Genomic DNA, 19,591 nt, shown 5'->3' with positions numbered 1-19,591 from the left:
CTGAAGCTCCTGACACCTGCATTTGCAACCCCATGGAAAATATAACTCTGTAATCACTTTTTCTCTGCATTTCATTTCTCTTTCATAGACCAGCCATTGCCAGAAGCTTCAGCAGAGGGATTTTTTGGATGGCAGCTGTGAAGTATTAAGAAAAAGGCAGTGACAGATATAAGGGTTTTATTTGCCTTCCACAAGATGCAATGTGTGAAGTCTCATAAAGTCATGGTTAATAAGTTGCCTGTGTTTGCCTGGAGGTGTTTTCAGTAGCTCATAATAGTATTTATTTCCGAAAGTATATCTTTTGGCACATTAAGGGTCAAGTAAAAATAACGTGAAAAGACCTTCTTTGACTTTTGAAAAATTAAAGCCCTCAAAGCATAGAAAGCAATAAAAGATTATTAATGTGCCTTTTGTCAGGTATGAGATACGTTATGATGAATTCCTTGTGACAAGTATCTCCCAGCTTTGGTTGTAAACACTTACATCGGCTGCTAATTGTGCTCTCCAGCTGGACCCAGGTGCTTCCTCAATAGGCATTGTGGTTGTGATGAAACACTAATAGTTAGAGTTAGGGAACAGAGATTAAATTCATGAATTACATTATGTTTCTCTGGTACAGCATTTTTCTAAATCTTAAATTTTGATTTAAAGTGCCAAAAAACACAAAATGCTAAAAATAGGATAGTCAACACTATCAGAGAATGTCAAATGCCTCTTTACTCAAGATCTCTACAGATGTCATTGTTTTTTTTGTTTAGCACTGTAGCAGAGCAGTAATTTATGAATTCTCTTATTCTTTTCTGTTAATATCAACATCAGTGTTATATAACCATATGATATACAACCTAGACATTAATAAAATAAATGCATATGGAAAGAAGATACTACTTGTTAACCAGTATTAGAACATGATCTTTCAGACCATTTTCAAGAAGTGGTTATGGATTTGAATTATCACTTCCAAAAAAATCTGTGAACTGGTAAAGAAATCAGAGAATATCCTTTCAAATTATCTTTGTAAACATTATTCTCCAATGTAGTTCTAGTGGACATGGTGTGGGAGAACCGCTAAGAATGATGGAAAGATCCAGTGGGCAGTGTTAGATTTGGAAAATTAACACCTTTGGTTGAAACATCAGTAAAGGATTTCACTACTAACATCAGCAACATTATCATCAGCATGATGTGCATGTTTGTTAGGTGCTCAGTCGTGTCCAACTCTTTGCAGCCCTATGGACTGTAGCCAACCAGGTCTCCTATATTACAGGCAGATTCTTTACAGTCTGAGCCACTGGGGAAGCCCCATCTATCTTGTGTATATTAATACATTTACTCACCAACAATAATCCTCTGAGGCAGATAATGTTAGTAACCCATTTTACAAATGAGCAGATTGAGGGAGAGAAAAATTAAGTGTTTGACCAGTGTCACAGGGCTACAAGAAGATGTAGTCAAGATTTGAACCTAGCTGTTGTTTCCTGTGTCCATGCTCTTAATCACGTTGCTCTGCTGCTTCAAGAAATCACAGCACTGCCTCTAAAGAAAATATAAAGTTCTAATTCAGCAGGTGATCTTATAATGAAAGTTTGGAATGCCATCAGGGATTGGGGTACAGGAACTGAACTGCAATTTGAGACTTGGCATGTGCATAGTAGTAATAGTATTTAATCTATGACAGGAAATAGCTCATCTAACCCTTGAAACAACCCAAAGTAGTAGGTACTTGATTTTTAGATAAAAACTAGTTCTGAGAAAGATTCAATAACTTGTTCATAGTCAATAGTCAGGAGCCACTATGAATTTAGGCTATCTCATTCTAAATCTGTGCTTGTATTCACTGTCCTCATGGGTCTCCATGCTAGAAGCAGAGTAGAATCCTCAGCAGAGCCTTTCATGAATACTTCAGCCTAGGTCCCATTTCTGATTATTCTAATTAGTTGGTCTTGGATGGGGCCAAGAAATAGGGAGTTTATGAAAGCTCCCGCTGGGAATTTAATGTGCATTGAGAGCCAAGATCACTACACTATTTGATACTGTTCCTCGTCTTAGTTATCTTTCATCTCAGCCTCCTAAAATGCAATAATCTAGGTTATCCTTTCCAGGATGGGGTAAGGTATGAAAAGAACACTTCCGTGGTTGAAAATATCCAGTGCTTTCTTATATAGGTTTTACTGTATAAGACATGGACATTAGATGTGAAGTGGAGTTCTTTACCCAGCCACATATAACAAGGTATCTGAGTAGGATGTCATAATTTTAAATTCATTTTTTTCCTGATTTTCCTGACAAGTAATCTTCCAGAACATATGAGCTATTTAAATTGCCTTCTGAACTGTATTTTTATCTTTAGTACACCTGGCCCACACATCCTCTGATTCACAAAAGGATAATATAGGGGTCACCTGAAATCATGCTGCTTTACATTTGGTTAAAGAAAGTGTCTCACCAAACTAGAGTTTAGATAACAGTAGAGATTTGTTAACTCATTATATGAAAAAGCCTGTCATTCATGGTTTCATTTATTTCTTTTTAAAAGTCAAAGGAAAAGAAAGAAAACATTGAGCTAATAGGCAAGTCTGAAAAGAATAAGAATGAAGAAATACAACCCCTAAAATATAAAACCTGACATCTGTTTATCATGTGTTAACTATTTGATGAAGTGGAAATGCATATCTGGGCTGTTTATGTGACCGGATAAAAGTGATTAAAAGAAACAAGCACAAATCCAACATCTCTGTTTTAGCAAATGACCTGTCTGTATAGGCTTTGCACCGGAAGGGTTAATAATAACGCTTACAGAGGCAGTCAAACAGAAGTTGGTACTGCGTTGCAGAGATAAACCAGTGTCCAGTGGCTAAGTGCTTTGGCTTATCTGTGAAATGTGGCTAAAGACTCAGGAAGTAAGAAAGAAAGCATGGATATAAAATCTGCTGTGGTAATGGGGGCCAGGGAAGCAAGGTAATATGAAACCATAATTTTAAGTAAATTATAGTCTTCCTATCACAAAATGTACTATCATAAAACAAATATAACTATAATGTGTGGAATTTTACTTTCATTTATCTTTTTATTACATCTATCAAAAAGCAGGTTAAGTCTACCTGATAAAAATGTTTCTCCACTGGAAAGAGTTACACTTTCTTGAAAATTCAATTGCTGGTAAATAAACAGTAAAATACAGACTTTTCTATCTTTAGAAATAGAGTTATGTTTTAATGATTTTGAAGTCATAGAGGTCATCTTTCATCCTAAACTGTATAATAGAATTTAATTGATTACTAGGTTTTTTTGGATTAACTCCATAATTTTCTCCTATTCACATTCTCTAGAAAATAGTCTATTAGTCAAAGATAGAGCCTCTGAATTTTAGCTTCATTTTTACCACCAACATAAATTTTTAAACTTCACTATCATTTATAGAACTTTGATCTGCAGTCAGACATGATTTCTTCATTGAGTAAAGAGTTTCGTTTCCAAAAATATATTATTTTCACTCCATCTCTTTTAATGTCATATTTACCTGGTACAAATAGTTTTAATAAAAAGCAACATATTCATAATATAAAGAACACTTGACAAGGATCCACAGGATATAAACCCCCCAGTTCCTGGGTTATCCTGGATTTGAATCTCTGCTTTATACACTGTAAGCTGTGGACAAGCCACCATCTCTTCATCTGTCTTCACTTAAGTCTCCTTGTGCCTGACTTGCAGTGTTGATATGAAGATGGTGATATATGTGAAACTGCTTTGAAAATCATTAATTACTTTATAAATGTAGACACTGTAATCAAAACCTTCCTAAATCATGACATCTGCATCTCATTCTTTGGCAGCAAGATAGAGAGAAGCGCTTCTAGTCATGTATCTTGTGTATCTCAAGAGTTGTGGATAAAACCCTGATTAGAAGAAACTGGCTTCATTTAGTGCCCTTGAACAACCATTTAAAAACTTCTCTGCCTCTCTTATCCCATTTGTGATAATTGTATACATTCCCTGAGGTGGATTTAGAAGGAATAAGAGCCACACACACTTTTGTTCTGTGCTACCAAGGAGACATATACCATTAAGTTATCAAACGATATCACTGTGCAACCCATATGTTCTTACTTCTAACATTTTCATCTTACAACAGTTTTTTTTTTCTTCTGAAAGATTGGGCCTAAAACAAGATTCTCTGATTAGAACATATCTCCATTCATCTCATTTTTCATTTCTCAGAACACAAGAAATGTTTATTAGATATTTTCACTGCATTTGTATCCAAGCCAAATGTGAAAACATAGCTGTCTCCTGCTTCTCAAAGGCAGGAGAGGAAATGAAAAGGGAAGCCTGGAGTATCTTTGCTGGGTTGCATGTGTTTTCTCCCCACCTCTATCCCTGACCCCACTGTCCCCATTAGCACTTTCCTAGCAGCATCTATGGGCTTCCCGGGCGGTGCAGTGGTAAAAGAATCCGCCTGCCAATGCAGGAGACGCAAGAGATGCAAATTGATTCTGGGGTTAGAAAGATCTTTTGGAGTAGGAAATGGCAACCTGTTCCAATATTCTTGCCTGGAAAATTCCATGGACAGAGGAGCCTGGCAGGCTACAGTCAGCGGGGTCTCATAGAGTTGGACACAACTCAGCATACACACACGTATTGGCATCTATACAGCCGTGATATGGTTTAATGATATCTGTGTGTGCTTTCAAAGGCCATTATTGCTGTTTTGACCATCTCTTCCGTGGGGACTGGGAGCGGGCCTTCTGTTTTCTTGTAATTCAGACAATAGCCAAGACAGTACTCAGCATATGCTTTACAGGCCAACTGGACAGACAGCCTGGCTCCCCACTACCTGGCCTGAGGGCCAGAAATACTGAGGAGACAGAACTGGGCAACTAGGGATTCTGTGCACCCGGTAAACAGACATCTGTTGCTCTTACCTGCTAGTCAAGCAGGATGATCCAGTGTTTCCCAAACACAACCTGTGCTTTCCCAAGCCCACGTTTAATTATGTTACTTTGCTCATGACGCCCAACCCCCAGTTTTAAATATTTTAATCATCTTTCAAAGGTGTCTCCAGTGCCAGCCACAGCCCTGAAATTTGTGCATTTCTTCCAAAATTTTGTCAGCTATCTGTCCTATGATGGGGCTTCCCTATTGGCTCAATGGTAAAGAATCCATCTGCAATGCAGAGGACACAAGTCCAACCGCTGGATCAGGAAGAGCGCCCGGAGTAGGAAATGGCAACTCACTCCAGTATTCTTGCCTGGAAAATCCCATGGACAGAGGAGCCTGATTTACAGTCCATGAGATCACAAAAGAGTTGGACACGACTTAACAACTGAGCATGCATGCATCTGTTCTGTGAATCTCTATGATTCTTGATTCATTGCCATCTTAGGTGACGACATATTCTTTCTTGTAGACACTTTTTATTTATTTTCCTATTGTTTGAGCCCTCTAATAAGAGACATTAGCTGTTACTTAACCCCACTGTAAGTTTTTTTTGAGTCATTAAGTGAGGATTACAACAGTAAACCTATCTCATAAAATTGTTTTGAGGCTAAAATAAATTAACATAATACAGAACTTAGACGAGTGTCTGTGTGTGTGTGTATGTATGTGCTCAGTCACTCAGTCATGTCTGACTCTTTGTGATCCTTTTGGACTGTAGCCCACCAGACCAGTGCTAATACATTGTAAATATTATATAAGTTATTATTTTTAATAATAATGCCATTGTACCTATCATATGTATTATGAATATGTATGTGGATATTTTCTGTGTTTTTTTTTTAAACTTAACTTATCCTTCATTATGCTCCCAGACTAGCCTAGTTTCTAATATTTAGTAAGTTCTGAATAAATGTTTTTAAATAAGTAAATAAAAAAAATACAGCCCCATTGCCATTGCTGCAATTCTCTAGGGATAGCATTTTGCCTAAACTAAATTGACATTAGTTTGATGAATTTCTAAGCTATTCAGTGGTTTAGTAAGGAATATATCTTTATAAAACTTCCAAATGTCCTCAAATACAGGGTATAATATGTAATTTTTTATTCATTCACTTAGCTCAGCTGTTAATTTTTTATTCATTCGCTTAGTTCAGCTGTTCATAAATGCAAATCTCAGTTAAAGTACCTCAATCCTTATCTTACTATTTTAATTACATGATCCATAACAATGTAAAGTGATTCAAATATCTAAACAGAATATTTATAGTTGGAAAGCTAGTTGACCTAGGGATTCAACCATTATGTTAATATTTGTATGTGCTAACCCATTATTGGTTTCTATAGAGTTTTATCCTGAACAGTTTCAGGAGCTCTTGCAGACGAAATTAATAACATTAAATCCACTATCTATTTGCATATGAATTTCTTTTAAATTTTTAACAGACTTGATTTTGTAGACAAGTTTTAGATTTACAGCAAAACTGAGAGCAAGATACAGAAATTTCTCATATATCCCTGCTCCTACACAGACATACTCACCCCCATTATCAACATCACTCACCAGATTTGTCTTTTTTTTTTTTTTCAACCAAGGATGAATCTAATTTCATAACATTGTAACCACACAGAGTCCATAGTTCACCTTATTATTCACTCTTGGGGTCATACATTCTGTGCGTTTAGGCAAAAGTATAATAACCTATATCCAAGATTTTCATTGCCAAATATTATTCACTGCCCTAAAAATCTGTGTTCTGAGCGTCCAGTTCAAAATGGTGAAGTAGAAGGATGTATACTCATCTCCTCCTGCAAGAGCACCAAAATCACAGCTAGTTGTTAAGCAACCATCCACTGGAGAACAGTGGAACCCACTTTAAAAAGATTCCCTATGTCCAAAGACAAAGAAGCCACAATGAGATGGTAGGAGGGGCGCAAACATGATAAAATCAAATCCCATACCCACCGGATGAGCAACCCGCAACCTGGAGAGCAATAATGTCAAAGTTTTCCCACTGCTGTGAAGGTTCTGGGCCCCATGTCAGGCTTATCAATCTGGGGATCCAGCAAAGGGACTGGGAATCCTCAGGGAATCTATCTCATTGTTGTTTTAATTTGCGTTTCCATAATATCATATGGGAAAGATGGGGATCATTTTTTCATATGCCTGTTTGCCACATGTGTATCTTCTTTGCTCTGGTGTCTGATAAGATCTTTGGCCCATTTCTTAATCAGTTTATTTTCTTGTTGAATTTTAAAGGTCCTTCATATATTTTGTTAACAGACTTTTATCAGAAGTATCTTTTGCAGATATTCTGTCTTAGGCTGTGGCATGTCTCCTGTTTGTCTTGAGTTTGTCTTTTACAAAGCAGTTTTTATTTTTGATAATGTTCAGGTTATCAACTATTTCTTTCATGGAACTTGCTTTGGTGTTGTATCTAAAAAGACATCACCATAACCAAAATCGTCTGTTTTTCCCATTATTGTCTGTGAGTTTTGTAATTTTGCTTTTAGGTCTGTGATCTATTTTGGGTTAACTTTGTGAAGGGTATAAAGTCTGTGTCTAGACTGATGTTTCACATGTGGATATCCACTTGTTTCAACACCACTGGTTGAAGAGACTCTCTTGGTTCCATTGTATTGCCTTTGTTGTTCTGTCAAAGATAAATTGACCACATGTATAGAGGAATTTCTTTTTAATTTAAGGAGCTATTTTAAACTTTATATATTCTATTGTGAAACCCCTCTTCAGGCAAATGCCATGGCCTGCTATTTGGAAATGAATAACTGTCTAAATTAAGAACCAGAAAAATCTTTCTCAGAAGATATGTAAAGCTGAAGATAAATTTCATTAAACTAATTTATCTAAACTTCATGTAAGATTACACACTCATGAAGGTACTTCTAGATGAAAATGGATATCAGACACACCCTGATTTCCATTAGACCAGCCCTGGTTTTCTTTAGGCTATGAATATGAAGATTAGGAATTATTTTCACAAGCAACTGAAATCTGCCAAACAAATCACTTGAAGCGTGAAAATGCTAAGCTACTGCCTCACAAGATGTTTGCACTTAGTGGCAGAATGAAGAGGGATGAAGCTCTTTTTACAGTAATTTTAGAATAGAAACAGTAGCAGCTTTAGTGTTTTGGTTGGGGCCCCCACAAAATAAAATTTATTTCACTATTACAAGTTAAAAGCTTTCAGATTTCTGGACTAAAGAATATGATGTTTTTTTCCCCAAAGTGAACTTACTAGTTTTATTGATTCTCTTCTATTTTGATTTTACATGCCAGAGTAGGGGAAATATGTTTCTTTAACATATAACAATGTTGTTTTTCCTACCACAAAAGTTTTCCATTTTATTTTTACCTTAAATGCACTGCATATTACTTTCAATAGGTTTGTTCTATTATTAAATTGTCAAATCTAGTAAAACTTTTGGTTGTTTTTGGTACATAAAAATATATATTCTTCTGTTTCTTAAATAGATCTATATTTAGGTAAGATCTAAGTATCTATCCTGTCAATGTACTTACTCATCAAAACTAAGTGGGAATGGTAAACGTCTGGTAACTTATTTGAATGGAAGCTAGTAAATTGAGATGGGGTGAAAATGACTTTTAATAAGCAAAATTATTTATTGAGGATACATATGTGTCTCACAGGTTTCTGTGATTAAGAGATACTGCTCTGCTACTAAATGATATTGATGGGGTTGCTAGTTCCATTCCACAATTTAAACGTAAAACTTAAAATGGGAATACTTAAGAGTATTATGTTGTGTTGCCACATCAAAAATATATAAATCTATATATTTATAATTAGTAATAACAGCTTTGTCTCTAGTGACTTTTCCCCAAAAGAAGAGCCTCTTCTGAATTTTACCTGCCTTCAAACTGAAGGTTTGAGGCTAGAAATTTTATTTGCTCTTCTACCGTGTCTTCATTAATTTATGATTCATCTTTTCTGACTGTTGATCCTTCATATTTTAAATTCTCTGATCAATAGAATTGACTCTTCTAATTCTGTATGTCAAAGCTAGAAATTATTCCAGCCTTATAAACACCTCCTGGGGACAGATTAGCAACAGTATAAGTTTTAAGAACCTTTCTATTTAATTTGTTCAAAGAACACTTATTTTCTGATAATATAAACTTAGAGGTCTTTTGTCTCATTTGTCAAATAATGTTTATTATCTAACAACTGAAGAGTATAATCTTTGGGGGAAATTGCTGGGTCTCTAAGTGGTGTTTTATGTTTGCTTCTGGCTTAGATTTCAGAAACCACTTGGTTTTCTGTTTTTAGATAAATGACATGTGCAACACTGTGATGATGACAATGTTAACCTTTTATTACTCAGCTTGGATTTTTCCATTTGGTTCTCTTTGACCCTCACTCAAATTATCAAAAGCTCAGAAAAAAAAAAAAAAAGACAGCTGTTAGCAATAGTCAACATAAATGTAAACCTGGCTACCTCTTCACTGACTCCAATCTGTCAACTTGGAAACATGTAAATGTATCCATTATTTAGCTTCTATTTAGTTTTACTCCAAATTAAAGCATGTTTTTAAAACATTTGATATAATTGGAGTACTCAAAACACCATAATGATTTATATTTCTGACATACTGGTATTTTGTGTTTCCTTTACAGAAGTTTACATTTTTTAAACTTAGGATTTTGAAACTAAAACTGATTTCAAGGGTTTATAATTGTCAGTAGCAAAGCTTTACATTTATGTCTGGTATATGCTTTTGTTCTTATTATAGGAATAGAAAAAAGACCTGCAGTAATGCACTCTTTCAGTAACATCTTTAACTCATTGTTTTAAAAACAAGTCTTAAGGAGTGTTGTCCTGTAACCCTTACTCACATCATAGATCCTAAAAGGGAACTCTGTATATATAATGCCCTCCATTCTTCACTCCCATATTACTCCCCAAGATTCAATCCAGGATGAAATCACACAGTTCCATTGTAGTTCCTCTACTCAGGGTCACCAATGATCTTGATTTAAAATGTTTAGAAACTGTTTTCAGAACTTTCCTTTGTTATCCTTGGTGAAGCAAGGATTACTTGAAATTCTCTGTCTTTGGCCATTCAAGCTGCTCTAACACAAATATCATAAGCTGGGTGGCTTATAAACAAAAAACACATATTTCTCACAGTTCAAGAGGCTGGGAAGTCCAAAATCATGGTGCCATCAGATCTTGTATCTGGCGAGGGCCCTCCTCCTGGTTCATGGATAGCTATCTTCTCACTGTGTCCTCATATGATGGAAGGGATAAGGAATCTTTGTGAGGTCTCTTTTATCAGCGCACTAATCCCATTCATCAGAGCCCCACCCTCATGATCTTATTACTTTCCAAAAACCTCCACCCCCAATACAATCACTTTGAGGGTTAGGATTTTGACATATGAATTTTGAAGGGACATAAATATTTAATCTAAAGTATAGTCTCTCCTGATTTTTCTTCCTCCCTCCAGGTTTTTTCCTTTGCTTCTGTGAATAGTTATTCTAGTATCCTTTGCTGAATGCTAGAATATAGACCCCAGAAAAATTTGGAGCAAATTACATGTCTAGGAATCATCATGATAGAGATATAAATTAAAGACATTGCAGTGGATAAGATCTCCCAGACAGGATACATTCTGTAAGAATAAAAGAGGGACAAGTGTGGAAATCAGGAAAAGCCAGTTTATAAAGAGGGCTGGACAGTGCAGACCATAGATTATATTTAATATTTTTTATTGAAGTATAGCTGATTTACAATGCTGTGCCAATCTCTGCTGTAAAGTGACTCAGTTATGCATAAATATACATTTTTAAATATTCTTTCCCATTATGGTTTATCACAGGATATTGAATATGGTTCCCTGTGCTATACAGTAGGACCTTGTTTATCCATCTATATATAGTAGCTTGAATCTGCTAACCCCATACTCCCAGTCCTTTTCTCAGCCACCCTCCTCCCCCTTAGCAACCACAAGTCTGTTCTCTATGCATAGACCACATTTAAAAACAAACTTGTTGGATAAATATCCAAATTATTACAGTTTTATTATGACACATAGTTTCAGCATTATATCAGTGTATGAACAAGAGAATAAACTAGTTGTTCAGGTTCCTTTCAGACTTTGGATTCCATAATTGTAAATGACAATAACATTTTTACTTTTACAGCTACCACCTTAAGCAAGGAATGGATTTTAGTTATATCATTCACATTTTAGTGAAAGATGGCTGAATTCAAACCATGCGTGAAGCGAAAGTCAAAGTGTTAGTAGCTCAGTTGTGTCTGACTCTGTGACCCCATGGACTGTAGCTCCCCAGGCTCCTCTGTCCATAGAGTTCTCCAGGCAAGAATACTGGAGTGGGTAGCCATTCCCTTCTCTAGGAGATCTTTGCAACCCAGGGATCAAATCCAGATTTCCTGCATGGAAGGTGGATTCCTTACCTTCTGAGAAACCAAGGAAGCCCTGGTTCAGTAAGGGTGCTGGTACCTCACAAATGCAATCACAACTGTGATGGATTAGAAACAAATATTATCATATAGGGCTGGAATGTAGTTAAAAGGGTCAGGTGTGCAAACTTGAAATTTACAACTGTAGTTAGAACTGATGGATCTGAGACCAGAAGCTGCCAGCCCTGTGTGTCACCCCTTAGGGAGACTGGCTGGAGGTGGCCTCAATGTGTGAGGAAAGACTTCAAAATCCACTCTGTCCTCTGCACCACATAACAGAGTATCAAAGTGCTTAAACGTCAGAATGCCATCATACTTTTGAGCCATCCTTGATTTTACCAGTTATTAATATGTCATTAGATATAACACATTTTTCCATAGTAAATATGATTGTAAGTGTAAAGAATTCTAGAAAGACACAATTTTTTTCAGTGTAAATAAGTCTAGAGATCCTTTCATTCCTGAGAAAACAATTGCTTTCTATATAGCCTGATTATACAAAATACCAGTTTTACATAATAATTATGAAAGTGCTCAATCAAATTTGGCTATTTTTGTATTTGGAAGCCATTTCCTTCAAGACATTTTTAGGCTTTTGTGTTTGTTTATATAAATGCCATAAAGCTTAAGTTATAATGTAAAAATTATTCCATTAGGTTTCAACCTCAGTACACACACACACACACACATACACACACACACACACACATAAACCCTTACACAGTTGCCCACAGTCTCTTTATTAAGAGACTGATTTTGAGCTTGTGGTGTCTAGGTTTGTGAATAGGATAAAGGAAATTTTCACATAATTCCTGAAATCTTTGAAAAGCATTCCTGTTACTCAACTAGTAAAAACTCCCTTGGTGTGATTTTAATATTATAGATTTTTAAAAATATATTCTTGATCTACTTTGTGAAATATAGAGGTCAGGCTAACTGAAAACAAAAAATGGCCATATCAACAATGCTTTTAATACTGAGTATACAGACATCAACCAACTTGTCAATCTCTGTAGTAAAGTTACATGACTTTTCACATTAGCATTTAATTGAGTCCACAAAGGAGAAAATATGATTTAAATAGAAAAGAATGTGAAACACATGTTATATGTATATGAAAAACAGAGTCACTTTTTTATACACCAGGAACAAACTCAACATTGCAAATCAACTAATACTTCAATAAAAAAAAAGAAAATGAGCTTCTGCATCAAGCTCACTATAAAAACATTAAAGAGATTTTTTAGTTTCAAGATTTCAATGCAAGTCAAAGACTGTGCTGCTTCTGGCTTCCCCAGTGGCTCAGTGGTAAAGAATCTGCCTGCAATACAGGAGACTTGCAGAGCTGCTGGTTCCATCCCTGAGTTGGGAAGATCCCTGGAGTAGGAAATGGCAGCCCACTCTAGTATTTTTGCCTGGGAAATCCCATGTACAGAGGAACTGGCAGGCTACAGTCCATGGGGTTGGCAAGAGTCGGACGCGACTGACTAAACAACAACAACAACAAATAAAATAAATTCCATTGAGCTCTAATTGGCCAAAGTGGGTAACAAATCAAATTGATGAAGTCATGATGCAAGTCAAATACCCTTGCACACCAAGTCTGTTATAAATTTAATAATGCTTTAATGTGAACACTTCTAAATTTTAAAGGGACATACCAAGTGTAGAGCAATGGCCTAATCATTTCCATCAGTTTTATTAAATAAAAAAGCATTTTTTGAATAATCACTTGGAGTTCTTGGTAACAAAATGTGATCTATGCTAATGCAACCAAGCTCCATCTCTTTCTCAACATGCTTTTGTCCAAATAAAACTGTCACTGGAATTACTTAGTTTTCTCTACAACCACCAATGTGTTCCAGTAATTTAGATTTCATGCCTCCTTCAGAGATTATAAGCAAAGGCTAGCAATTCCAGCTTCCCAGGTGGCTCAGTGGTAAAAGAATCTGCCTGCTAACGCAGGAGATGCAGGAGACATGGGTTCGATCTCTGGGGCAGGAGGATCCCCTGGAGAAAGATATGGCAACTCACTGCAGTATTCTTGCCTAGAAAATCCCACGGATAGAGGACCCTGGTGGGCTACAGTCCATAGGGCTACAAAGATTTGGACACAACTGAACAACTGAGCACAGCAATTCCATAGAAAATAAAGCAGGTTCCTATGCTTTCTCAGCAATTCCCACTTCTAATTGTAGTGGAACTGATTTACGAAAGAGGAGCATAAATTCCTTTACTCAGTTTCCTTTTTCTTTTTAAAGAAACTTCTTTAAAATTTCACTGCCTTTCACTGTGTTTTAATCCTTGATGTAATTAATTGTTTTTTGAACTGGTAAAAGATACAGAAATGTTCAAAGGAAGCAATGTTTATGGTTTCTAAGTGAAATAGTTCGATTCAGTTTTATTCAGGAGTTATCTATTGTAAAAATTTCATAGTTATTGTTGTGGATCTTAAAAGTATTGCAAGAAGTTCCATTTAAAATATATTTATTGTTTATTATGAATGTTATATTGTTCTAGTTACACTTTTTTAATACTATGTTTCATTGAAAAAATTATAGATGGCCCAAATATAATAGCTAAGATATATAATATAATCAAAGTATTTAAATTAGAATTTAAAAACTAATTCTTATTTTTGCATGTATCAGTTCTCCATTTGGTATATTAAAAAATACAGGTTTATTAATATTAATGCATGTTATTGAAAGTTACACTCCTTTATTTCAGATCCAAGAAGTTAGCAGAGATAATGAGCAAGAAAATCGCTATGAAGAGGGTATTACCTCATTTTCTACATGTTCTCCTAGTAAGTGCTCCTCTATGTTACATATATACATAACACTTAAATTAAGGTATTTGTAACTGGTAAAGTCAAACTGAAGAGAGTGTGGAAAAACACAAAGAGCATTGGACGACATCTAATTAATGGTATGACTTTGAGCATATCATCTGGTAGAAATATTACTACATTATCTTGCTAATTTAAATAGTTCTAACAAGTTCAGTGTTTAATAATCAAACCAGCAGTTTTTCCTACCCAAAGAAAGTACACTAGTCAGTCTGATATAAATGTTCTGTGATAACTATATTTTTTTGATTTTTTTAAACAAAGTCACATTATTTTCAGACCTTAGTTTTCTCAGATAAGAAATGAGTTTGCACTAGTTCTCTCTAAGGTCCCCGCTAGCTGTAATAGAATGTAATTCTATATATAACGACTGAAGACAACCAGAATCTTCCTCCATGTACATAATTCTACCCATCATGCCTGACTCCATAGGTTCACAACAGCTTGCTCACTGGGCTAGTCTGATGGGCATCTCCCACTCAACATTTCTAAATCTGAAAGCCCCCAATCATGCCCAAATCCACTCTACCTGCTGATATTGCCATGTCAGAAAATGAAGATTTCTTCCTTGTTCAATTCAGTCCCAAAACTTGGAGTCACCCTTTTTTACTTTCTCTCCTATCCCACTTCCAATGTGTCAGATAGTACCGTGAACTCTTCCTTCACAATACAGCCAGTATTTCCTTACCCTATCACTGTTATTTATCCACACCGTCCACTCTGGCATCAGCTCTCCCCTGGATTGTCGCAATAACGCAGTGGCTCTTAATGGAGCACTATTTTCTGTTTTCAACAGAGAATGCATGTCAGTGAATGGAGATTTTTGTTGTGGTCATGAGTTGAGAAGGGAGTTTTGCTAAAAATTCTGCTAAATATCCTGCAATACACAGGACATGCCCCAGGAAACACAGGATTATCTTCTCAAAAATGCCAGTAGTACTCTGTTAAGAAACCTTGAAACAGCTGCCTTCTCATTTGCCCCTAATATTCTGTACTTCATGAAGGAACTATTCACACTTCTGCTCCAAATTCTCCTGTTCTTACCTCAAGTCATTTGCACTTTGAACAGGTCACAGCTGATGCTCCACAAAACTGCCTACCAGTTTTTCAACTGATGGGATGACTTGCAAATCAAATAATATTAAATGCAATTCCTTAACTAGCATACTTTGGCAAAATCAGTAAACTCTTCAAACACTAGGGCAGAACACAAAATCATGCTAAATGATAATGTAATCAATTGATGCACTAAATTTTAAAGTTATACATTTAATATCATTTTAATGATTTATTATCATTTTAGTGGTAATGAAAGTGATGTAAAGGCCATCATTGATAATGACCATATATTTATTATGACATTTATTCTCAGAAGTACTACCTATAATAAGAAGACATTATTTCAGCTATTGGTACAGAACAACCTCAATTCTACAGACTGTTGGGACCTGAAACTGTCACCGATATGAAATTCTGTGCGATTGGACTCAGGCCTCTGACTCTTTCCTTAGAGAAGAGGTGAAACATAGAACACCCTAAGTCAGCAAATTTCCATTGGTATCATTTCTGTGAAGTTTCCTAAAACCCACTGACCCACCATGTATGACTCTAGGGCTGTATTCCAGGTTTGGGCATATTTGACAAGGACTAAGGAGACCCTGTTGCTTAGACAGTGTTACATAAAATAGACTACATAAACTGAGCATGTTGACATAAAGGTAGCTGTAAGGAATTGCCTATAGCATGAATGTAATTCTAAGTTGATGATCAATTTGCCCAGACAGGAACAGTGAAGTCCTTTTGCTAGCCTGAGCAATGATTTCTTTCCAGCCACTCCATCATTTACTCCATCAGCATATCTAGAAACTCCTTTATTTCAGGCTGTGTTTGGGGTTAGAGGCAGAAAGATGAATGAGGTCTGTGCAGAGATCTGTGCAAGAACGAAACACCGTCTGCTCTGCCCCAGCTGATAGTTAAAGAATCTTGGTTGCAGTTCTAATACTGGCAGCTAGACCTTTCTTCTTTCCCACAAGAAAAATGAGAGAAATTAAAAATAAAATTCATGTAGAAATATGTAGTACCATCATGGACATGATTTTCCCACATGATTGATTTTTTTCTCCTGTTGCTAAAAAACCTCTACAGTGTAACTCTTCATATAAAAAAAATTCCTCTTTGTCTGTACTCTGCCATTTGTCTTCCTTAGCTGTGTTTTAGTTTAACAAAACTTTGAAACAACAGTTATTTGCTTTTCTATTGCACTCATGACAGCAATTCGCCTTTTCCCTCCAGTATAGATTCCAAAGTTCATTTCAAACTTTTGTGAATACTTTATTTAGAGCAGAATTTCTATAAAGAAAATATAAACCACAAGTTTTAAGATTTAAAGTTATTGCATTATATATTATTCTATTTTCTTCCTAAGTGGCTAGAGGGCATTTATCGTGTACAGTGTAAACACAAATAATGGAATCATGATTCTTAGAGTAGAGGAAATTTGCCTGAATCATTTGGTTAAATTTCAAGATAGAATAGATTTTTTTGGTGAGAGAACTGAGCCTTAGCAATATTTACCTACTCAGCTCAGTGCTCTGTGATGACCTAGAAGGATGGGATAAGCGGGTGGGAGGGAGGCTCAAGAGTGAGGGGATATGTGTATATTTATAGCTTATTCAGAAACCAGCAGAATGTACAGCAGAAACCAGCACAACATTGTAAAGCATTATCCTCTAATTAAAATGTTTGAAAAAAAGTTTTAAAGTAGAAATTTTTTTTAAAGTAGAAAAAATATTTACCTATTGTTGGTAATTTAGATGCATTCCCAATGGAAAAATATCAACACTTTATCAAATAGTATTTTTAAGAATTAAGATGTCATCTGGTGATAAATGTTAAATAATTAAGAATCACAGACTCATTTGATCACAGTATTTATAAGCAAGATAAGATTTTTGTTCCTTGTCTTTACCTTTTGCATCACTTACTTATTACTTGTTAGGTTGGTTATATTGTTGTCTACTAAAAATATGGTAATGCAGTCATATACTGAATCTGCTCAAACAATAACTTTAGAGAATTGCAATATTATTATATATGTAATATCAGAATATTACATATTATTATTGTGTATGAGAGTGTCATAAACTGAAGTAGCAGGATGTAATGGAGCTCTCTCGGTAAATATTTTAAAATCTCAACAATGGCTATTCACCAAAACTACGCGTTTGTTAGCTTTCTCCTGTATCAGTTGATAAAAGTTTAATTAACATTACCACCACTTCTGTACCAAGTTACAAAACATTTACTGCCTCCAGATGGAGTGTTTAAATGAAATCCTACAATCTTTATCATAAACAGCCGTACAGAGCCCAGATCTCCACCATAAAAGCTGGCCTTACAGGCAGAGGTCAGAAGAAGCCAAAGTGAATGAAACGGCAGAGGAAGAAGAAGAGCATGAATCAGGCATGGAGGCAGAGCATGGCCCTCCAGAGGTGGACAGTGAGAGTGAGAACCAGTACGATGACTTGTATGTGTTCATTCCCGGAGACAACCCTGAAAATAATTCCCAAGAGCCCCTTGTGTGCCCCAGACCACCTCTCCCCCCACCACGACCTGTAACCACTGCCTTCCAACTGGAAAAACCTCACTTCCCAGTACAAGGTAAGTTTAAGTTTAAAACAACTTTGAAACTTTGACACGCTTACACAGCATACAGTATAGCAGTGGTGAAGCTATACAAAGATCACCATTTAAAACCAAAAGAAACTTTCCTCCTGTTCTTTAATATCTAAAACCTGCTGCTGCTGCTAAGTCGCTTCAGTCGTGTCCGACTCTGTGCAACCCCATAGACGGCAGCCCACCAGGCTTTGCCATCCCTGGGATTCTCCAGGCAAGAATACTGGAGTGGGTTGCCATTTCCTTCTCCAATGCATGAAAGTCAGAAGTGAAAGTGAAGTCGCTCAGTCGTGTCCGACTCTTAGCGACCCCATGGACTGCAGCCTACCAGGCTCCTCCGTCCATGGGATTTTCCAGGCAAGAGTACTGGAGTGGGGTGCCATTGCCTTCTCCGGATCTAAAACCTGAGAAATCAGCTAAGAGGTACCTGGCACTAACTCCCTTCCTCCCTCCCTCCCTTCCTTCTTTCCTCCTTTAGTCCTTCTCTCTCTACCTTTCCTTACCCCTTACTCCTCTTCTCTCTCCCTCTCTCTTTTTCTTGCTTTCTCCTTCCAGGAAAGAAGTCTCATTACAAAGCTTTCTGTAAGTAAAGAAAGAAAATTTGGAAGGAGTCTGTCACTCTTCACATAAAACGAACCTCAAGCACCATGTGGAAAAGTAAATGACAACTTTGGGTTTTAAAAATACTCTTAGTTTTCTGGCAAAAGAGAAAGGCTAATGTGTTACAGATTTGAAAATGAGCTTGGGCACAGTCCCTCAGTCAGGAGCTGCAGGGGAAGCAAGTGGTAAAGGGTTTATCACACTGTGCATTGAGACCAAAGTCTAAAAGCACTCTGTCTCGATAAAGTGGAAGAACAGTTAAATGACTGTGATAGCATTGTTCCCAGATGCAGGAACGAAGCTGTGTAGCAGCAGAGGTGGGAGTGGGAGTGGGGATGAGGGGCAGGAAGCATCCCCGGGAGCTTCCACGGTAGGCTTATCTTCCTGGAATGTTCCACAGCCTGGCAGACTTTTCTGCTCACTCCTACAGTCACTAATTACCACCCACTTTACTGATCATTCTTTCATGTTTATTTTCCAAATTCATAAAATATTCTTACAGAGAAAATTTAATAAGGATGAAAGAAGCATCTATTATTAAAGCCCCATTTGTCACTGTACTTGAGTTGTCAAGTCCTAGAAGGCTGTAAAGTCTTTAAAGACTATTTTTAAAAAGTGAATTTTGAAACCATGAAATTCAGCATTTGTGTTCTTGAAGGCATTATCCCTATAAAGGTTCAAGTTAATCAACATAAACCCTTACTAAGATTATGCACTTTATAAGAGATGGAAAGTACTTCTTAATGAAAAGTGCGGGAAACCTAGTGGGTACTTTCTCGATTCATTCATTCATTCAACAAACACGTATTGATTACCTACTATGTGCTGAGCTCTTATAGACTGCTGAGATAGATCAAGGATGTAGGTATATCAATATTGGGAGTTGGGGGAGAGATGTAAATTAGTATCTGCTTGCTTTTGTGCATGCTCAGTCACTCAGTCATGTCTGACTCTTTGCAAGCCCACTGAATATAGCCCTGACAACAAAGTTTTGGTGTATTTTTCCCACTTTTATAGATGTGAATAGTTTTATGTAGTTATTAAAATCAGTTATTAAGA

The 19,591-nt window shown here is 36.3% G+C and overlaps 1 protein-coding gene across 5 annotated transcripts in view; it reads left to right on the top strand.

Moving 5' to 3' along the window:
* Positions 1-19,591, top strand: part of BANK1 (B cell scaffold protein with ankyrin repeats 1) — a 319,683-nt gene that overhangs the window by 253,019 nt on the left and 47,073 nt on the right. For all 5 annotated transcript variants that reach the window (XM_061419555.1, XM_061419554.1, XM_061419553.1 and 2 more), the window contains 2 exons: positions 14,137-14,215; positions 17,615-17,917. In XM_061419555.1, coding sequence (XP_061275539.1) covers positions 14,137-14,215; positions 17,615-17,917 — 382 coding nt within the window. The remainder of the gene's footprint in view (positions 1-14,136; positions 14,216-17,614; positions 17,918-19,591) is intronic.

Source organism: Bos javanicus, chromosome 6 (genome assembly GCF_032452875.1).
Source record: "Bos javanicus breed banteng chromosome 6, ARS-OSU_banteng_1.0, whole genome shotgun sequence".
Lineage (NCBI taxonomy): Eukaryota > Metazoa > Chordata > Mammalia > Artiodactyla > Bovidae > Bos > Bos javanicus.
Note: the sequence above shows the minus strand (reverse complement) of the source record. Positions and strands in the feature narration are given on the sequence as shown.